Source organism: Schistosoma mansoni (genome assembly GCF_000237925.1).
Source record: "Schistosoma mansoni, WGS project CABG00000000 data, supercontig 0037, strain Puerto Rico, whole genome shotgun sequence".
NCBI lineage: Eukaryota > Metazoa > Platyhelminthes > Trematoda > Strigeidida > Schistosomatidae > Schistosoma > Schistosoma mansoni.
The window spans coordinates 2,322,901-2,330,841 of record NW_017386026.1 but is presented as its reverse complement, the minus strand read 5'-3'; the positions used below and the strand labels follow the sequence as shown (position 1 = coordinate 2,330,841).

At 31.6% G+C, this 7,941-nt stretch overlaps 1 protein-coding gene across 1 annotated transcript in view; it reads right to left on the bottom strand.

Moving 5' to 3' along the window:
• Positions 1-6,293: 6,293 nt before the first annotated feature.
• Positions 6,294-7,941, bottom strand: part of Smp_146630 (zinc finger protein, putative) — a 17,060-nt gene continuing 15,412 nt past the window's right edge. Inside the window, exon 6 of the mRNA XM_018790811.1 lies at positions 6,294-7,102. Within this exon, the coding sequence (XP_018646045.1) occupies positions 6,887-7,102 (216 nt within the window). The 3' untranslated portion in view covers positions 6,294-6,886. The remainder of the gene's footprint in view (positions 7,103-7,941) is intronic.

Genomic DNA, 7,941 nt, shown 5'->3' with positions numbered 1-7,941 from the left:
TGCAATGTATCTACTTTCTATAAACACAGTCTTCTTCGTCTAAGGACCTTTCAATACCCTTATAATTTAGACGTTATCAACGAAGAAATCAATTATATACTCCTTTGTGTACTGCTAACTGAAACATTGTGGTATTGCGTCGCTCTCATGAAGTTCTCAAACGACTGTAGGTTTGAAAATCAGACTCAATGATTTATTTTTATTATCTAGTGTTTCAAAAGCATTTTTATCAACATAATTTCTGACATTAAAGCTTTCATATCAATTGATATGATTTTTGTGTTATGACCACATAATTCTTCCTAATTTCATTGCATAAATAACTAAACCTATTCTGTATCCCAGTGTTCCACTAACCCATTGTTATTTAGAATTTCAAAAGTTAACTAACATTGGTTGTAGAATACCTGAGTTTGACAATATGCAGTTTTCATATTTCAAACTAGCTATACCAATATTGAAAACATGAAATCATGAGACTTACGTTTTGTCCTAGTATGGGATTACGATTTATCAAATCATCATTTTCTTGCTCAACTAAACGAACTGTTATATCTAGAGCTCTAGATTCTTGCCATCCTGCGTACTACTAGACTACTTGAACGATTGAACCCACAACGTCGCAAGAGAGAAGACAGAAGACTAGTAAGTGGGAATTTTATTCTCAAAACAGGGTCAAATATAGTACAAAAACCTCATGTATTTATAGTTTTTTGGATGAAAGTAAATCATCATTTCGGACAGCCAATAGGCACATAGGAGGTCCCTCTTATTCATCCAATAGGGAAGCTATGCGTCGGCATTCTAGAATGTTCCCCAAGTGGTGATTGGATGGAATATCTTCGGCTCTTTCTGGGCTTCTTGAGGCTTCCTTCAGTTTACCATCCTTACATGAACTATTTTGATTAAATCTATATTCATACAACTGGTGTAAAAATTATTTCAGTACCAGGATTCAGAATGACTCGGAAGAAATCTTTATATTAAATAAATTGATCACTTTTTATATGTGATATTTAATACAAATGTAGAAGAGAAATTGTTAAAAAGCTAAAATAGATTGGGAGTTTATGTTAGACAAAAAAAGTAAGCTTATTATATTTGAATTTAATTAGAAATGTAATAGCTTCCGGTTAAATCAACATATACCCACATACAAAAAGAAACAAAGAGAGCAAGTGATTAGAAATGGTCAATGATATTTTGTTGATATGCAGTATAATTCATAAATTTAAACTAAAGATGTTTATTTAGCAAAGATGGATAGTGGCCAGCAGTGGAATTCAGAAAGCGCATTTCGTTCTATTCAGGACTCGTCAGCTGGATGTACTTGCATCTCAGAGTTACTGTTTACCCTGGGACTCGAACCCAGTACCATTCGTATAAAACGCCATCGCATTATCCATTCAGCTACTGAGTCCTGATAGCCACTTGCTTATGCAATGATATGAAGTTTAAATTCACTTGGTATTGTTTGTTTGAATCTTCCCATTAATGTTTAGGACTGCAATTGATCAGTCTCTTATTGGACATATATATGCATACTGTGCGTATTACCTCGATATAGCCTTAATTTACAAGTATTTTATATATGTTTATATTTTCATTTTCTACTAATTAGCATTTTTATTCTCGATTTATTTTCTCATTTAAAAATAAATAAATGATAATTGAAAAACTTTCATGCAAATTATAAATTTTTTTTCCTTTTTTTAAAAATCAATCTAATTGAGCAGTTCCAATAAACATGATTGGATGATATTTATATATATATATATATACTGATTTAAAAGGCAATTAAAATGTTCCTTTCTAACTAAACTTAGTAATTTTATCAGAAGGGGGTTTTATGGAGATTTTTTATATAGTTGAGATCATGATTCAATTGAAGCTAGACTATCATGAAAAACCTGAAAGCACTGGACGGCCGTTTTGTCCTATTATGGGACTCCTCAGCAGTGCGCATCCATGATCCCGCATTCGCGAGATTCGAACCCAGGACCTACCAGTCTCGCGGCATAGCACTTAACCGATAGACCACTGAGCCGACATCCAGCGGTGTTAATGTCTAACCTCAACCAATCCACGAAATTGCGCGATCAACTTCCATTGTACTGAGGTAGATACCTGTCTCTACCTGATATGGATTAGATCCACTGGTCACGACTTCTCACTAGAACTCAAAGAATTACTTCAAGGAGTCAGTCACTAATAGTAATTTTATATAATTTATACAGATTGTTCACTTTATGGTTAATTGAGCACATATTAAGAACAAGAATATTTGTTCATCCTTAATTTATGTAACTCCTATTAATTTATATCATGATTCATTTCTATTTAATAAATATTCATGATGTAATCAGCTTATCATAGTAGGAATAAATAGAAAAAAATTAGCATATCATATCATATGTGTTAACGAATCAAAGCAGGATATCTGTATTCAGAATGTTTTAGTGAGAACAATAATAATAATAATAATCATTTACCTAATACATTATCAATGTATTCATTCAAAATTGAAAGCAACTAGATTGATAATTCATTTCAGAATGCCAATCAATTGTCGCCGATATTGTTTATCATCAGACAATAATCCTTGGTTCTTAGTTCCAATAAATTGATTATATCTTTCATTGGTTAGTGATAAACATAAAAATAATAAGAATAGTGTAAAATTCCTTGTTGACATTATTTCCAAAGACAATATTTTGCAGATGACTGACAAGTAAGAATTACATATACAAAAGTAAAACAAGGAAAAAGTGATATTACAGTAAGTAATTGAATTCTCATATAAAATAAAGAATATAGAGATTTGTAGATAAGTTTAGAAGTAAGCATTGATGATATATTGTTTAGAAAAAACAATGAAAGATTTACAGTTAACTAAGAAAACAACAACAGAATGGTATACAAATAAAAAGAAGTCATTTGACTTGATTGTAGATTTTATCGGATTATTATTATTACTAACGGCTTTATTCAATATTATAGAATTCTCAGCAAAAAGTTTTCTATTATTTCTTGATCAATATTGACGATAAATATTGAGTGGTCACAAGTTAGATGTTAGTAGTTCAAGAATCGACATCCGAATGACGTTCATTCTTTTCAATGCATATTGCCAGCCAACATGATGTCGCTGATAGACCCATTTTGTAACTAGTACAGCGAAAGGTCGTACACTTTACAGAAACGCACCTTAATATGTTATGTGACTAACAGACATAATGATGTGTTGAAACAAAAAAACAACTTGTTGAAATATCTAGATGGCAGAAACAGGTAGCTCTGATATTCAAACAGGCCGCCATAGAGGTAAGGAATATAGAAAAGTGAATCCATTGGTTTGTCTCAATACTTAAATTTTCATCCTAAATGAATCTCTAATTATTATATATATTTGATTAAGTTACAGTATTTTCATGAAAGACATTATACACATAAATTATAGTTCAATTTGCTGTTAATCAATGATATCTGTCTTTTAAAATGTATTCATCATTTGAGATTAAGGAATTGTGAAAAAGTTCTGAATAGTATTTTAGCAAGCTGATTGTTTCACTGAAACAATTTGAGTTGACCTAAACAAAAGAATAATCTCAGATTATATGATTCTAAAAAAATTGGCTTTACGTGTTATGGTAATGTATTTCAGTAGTATATATTTTTGTTCGCAATTTTATGACAAATATTGCTCACAGATAGAATTTAGGTAAAATAGAGATTTCAAAAAATTGTATTTACGCTTATTAAGACTTAAGTTTCCAATTAGTCGAATTTAAAAACACATATCTTTCTATGAACTTATGTGTACAGTTCATCGAAGAAGGATACACTTAGTGTACATAAAGACCTTTGTATTTCAGATTTTTAGCACTGATCAATAATATTGAAAAATGGAATTTCAAGCAACAAATAAATAGTCGCAGTAGTTCGAAATGTCGATTCAACAATAGTCATGGATTCCTATGCATATGAAGAAAGGAAGTAAGTTTGACTAAGAAGAATTAGCAATATTATCTGTCAGATGACTAACAAAATAGGACGTAAAACAATTTTAATTTGAATACTCCATTATGTACAAATCAAAATGGTCAGATTACATTTTAACATTTCACTTGTACTAAATGAATTGTATCGCAAATAAATTATATGCATGAATTATGTATTGCGGACTGATAGCGAAGTAGATGAAGCAGTCAATTTCCCATGATTAACTCTTGGGTTCAGAATTTGGTTCATCTACTTTGGTTTCAGCACTAGCTCAAACATCTACTGTAGATCAGAATCGAGTGCATAAACTTTAACTCAGCAAATAAGCTACATTATATATTTATCTAGATGCAATGAATGTATCTACAACTTTTGTTAAGCAAACTCCTATGAGAACTGTTTGGCTGTAGATCTTAAAAACAGACTTTATTATGAAACGTTAATCATGATAAAAACCGTACATCTGATTTGGTAGACTAGTCCCTTCAAATAATTAAACTAAGCACTTTACAGTAATTACTTTTGTATCCTATGTCCCTATATGCTTTACCTTAGCAATCAACAGAATATACGTCAAACATTTTCTTAAAAATGTATATTAATATTCTAAATGTACACCTATCATGAGCAAACCAATTTAGATCATTTACACAACTCAAATTCGAAATCAGTAGTTTTCTATGGCAGTTTCATTCTGTAGGCAAGTAAACTTGATACAATAAAATGCAACGAATAAAAAATCAGAGGACTTTTGGTAACTTGGTGTCTTAGTGGAACTTACCTAATTTCGAACTATATAAACAAGATCTAGTTGGTCGATGCCTTCATCATTTCTATGAGTGAAATGGTGGGACAGGTGATTTAGTGTTCCAATGGACTACACGTAGGCCACTTTAGTGACTAAGTAGACGTTCAGTTAACACGAATAACTCTTACCCGATGTTCTATAACAATATATAATATTTGGGATAAAAAATGTTTCCCTGACCAGGCTGGTTGATTCAATAATTTAGTTCAACGAGTTGTAACAGAAGCAGATGTTCAATATGTGACTGGAAGATTTTTCTTAGACGGGTTTGTCCGAATATGAAGCAGTCGAATTTGTTTGATAATCCTTTTTTTCTTTGACACTTTCACCCTAATAATGTTGCATAATTTCTGTCATTTAATTCTAACAAGCAAATTTCAACCAACCATTGGCTTTTTTAAATCCATTTAAAGAAGTTCGTCAAATAACAGTAGTTTATCAAAGAACAAGTAAAGAGTAGTTTAATAGTATAATTCGAGTTAAAATTTTCATATTTCTTTTTTGTAAACTGAAATGGTAGACAGGACTGTTCTGATTATCCTAATGATTAATGCCTAGAACATTATTTGAATAAGTTTAACAAAGCTGAAGTTATTATTGATTTTGTCGTTTTATTTTCATTGTAATTAATTACAATGAAATTCTTGTAATGAATATAAATATATGCGGGTTCTTTTGTTTTGATTATGATAAACAGTCAATATTTATTAATAATCAAAGTTGTACAAATAGCATAATCTCATTAGATATTTACTTGAGAACAATCGGCAAGGAGTAATTTTCAAAAATACTGTTTTTTTTAAATGATCAGTTCTTCACGAGATCAATACGCCCTCGACGAATTCAAAAGCCCATCTTTTATGGGTACTGAAAAAGATCATAATCGTATGCAGGGACTGTGGAGATTATTAGATCTTATTGTCTAAATCATGGACTAATCTTAGTTAAAAAGAAAACCATAAAAAGTAAATAAACACTGGACAACTGTTTTGTCTTAGTACAGGACTCCTCAGAAATGTAAATCCATGACCCATCGGGGATCGAACCCAGGAACTTCAAGTTTCGCGGTGTGGAGGCATACTGCTGAAGAATACGTATAATACTAGTACGCTACAGTTGTCCATTAATTCCTAGTTTTCAATGGTTTTTAGCTAAGGTCAGTTAATGGTGTAAACTATAAAATAGTCAGTATAAACCGGTTACGGAATGACAATGACATAATCTTTCCTTTCACTCAACACAAAATTATGAAATCGAATCATAATTCATGAATTTACCATGAACATATGAGTATATTGATAATTGTACTACACATTTGTGTGCATATTACACATCGATCTATAATTTTACAATCTCCAAAAATGAGTTTGAAATTTTCAACTTGACAGACAAAAGAAGTTGTGTCATTTATCAACTATATACACATAACTTATAAAATTGATTCTATATGTGTACCTAAAGTTGATTTTTTTCTTTAATATTCAAAAATGAGCATTTCTGTTGAATTCTTTAGTAATAAAGTTAAATCAAGAAGATAAAATTTGGCTTTTCTTTTAAAGATAAATATTTTTTTTCTTATATGCACACTTTAAATAGTTAATAAGAGGAACAGCTATACACACAAACAAACGTAGGGAACGCAACGAGAAATTCAAAACATAACTGACTGACATTAACTCAATGTTAATGTCTTTGTTTAAAAAGCATTTGAAATCAGAAACGGTAAAATCTTCCGATAAACAAAATAAAAGAAAAAATAACCGAACAAAAAAGTAAAACGAGAAAATTTTTTCACAACAAAACAAAAAGCAAATTTAGATCAAAGTGAATATTGTAGAAATGTATAAGCACACCGGTGAGAGGAGATTATTAGTACTGTAGACACTAGTTATTATCATATAAAAACTATAAGTGATATATATTTAATGGATGAGATAACAGTGTATAACACGTAACAGGATCATAGAAATATTTGTGTATGCTTAAAAGATATTAAAAAAACGAACACAGCAGTTAATTATGCGAAAGCAAATATACAAATGCATGAATATAAACAAAAAACTTCAGTAATTTAATTCACATGGTCATGACTGTATTAGTTGGGACATTTACAAGCACATTTATATTATTAGTATTAGTATCAGTATTATTTGATTCATTCAAATTCAGTGGACTAGCAGTATTCGTATTAGTAGTCGTTGCTGTATATCGTTCAGCAGAATTAGCATATATACGATCCCAACCGTATGGATGACGAGAACAACAAAAAGCATAACAATTCCATAAGAAACCCTAAATGAATAAATATTCAATGGAAGAAATAATAATAATAATAATAATAATGGCGAGACTAAAGAACATGGACGAGCCAATCAGAAGCTTTCGCGGGTTTTCAAGGTCACGGCGGTAATTTCGGAACATGATGCTTACGTACGATCGCTTTACAGCGGATTTTCCAGAAGACGTGATAATTGAGCGACTACAAGAAAAGGGATTATTAAGAAGCTCCTATACTTGTAACTGCGGTAGTCAAATGACCATTGTACGGTGTGCAGACTATCGTGATGATATTATCTTTCGATGTCCTTCATGTTGGAAGAAGAAATCAGCTCGAACAGGGACTTTTTTGCTCGGTCAAAATTAAGGTTAAGACAAATTATGCTCCTTGTTGCGAATTGGATAATAAAAGCACCGGTAACACTAGCTGCCACCTTTGCCGATGTAAGCGAAGTTTCGGCAGTTCAATGGTACGAGTTTTGCCGAGATATTTGTGCAACAAAACTGACAAGCGTACAGCAATTGTATGGAGGAGTGGGGAACATTGTTGAAATAGACGAAACGGTTGTAAGGAAACGCAAATACAACCGTGGCCGTTGTATTAAAGAAGATTGGGTAAGTACCTCTTCCATAAATATACCTCACAGGTCCTTGGAATATATGATAGATCATTACAAAAAGGACACTTCCAAAGAGTCAGGAACCGGCAGGCACCAACAATCATACCGATTATACAGCAATATGTGCTGCCGGGCACTACTGTTTATACAGATGATTGGAGAGCGTACAGGTGTCTAGGTAGACTGGGATATGTGCATGAAGTCGTTATACATAAGCGACATTTCGTTGACCCT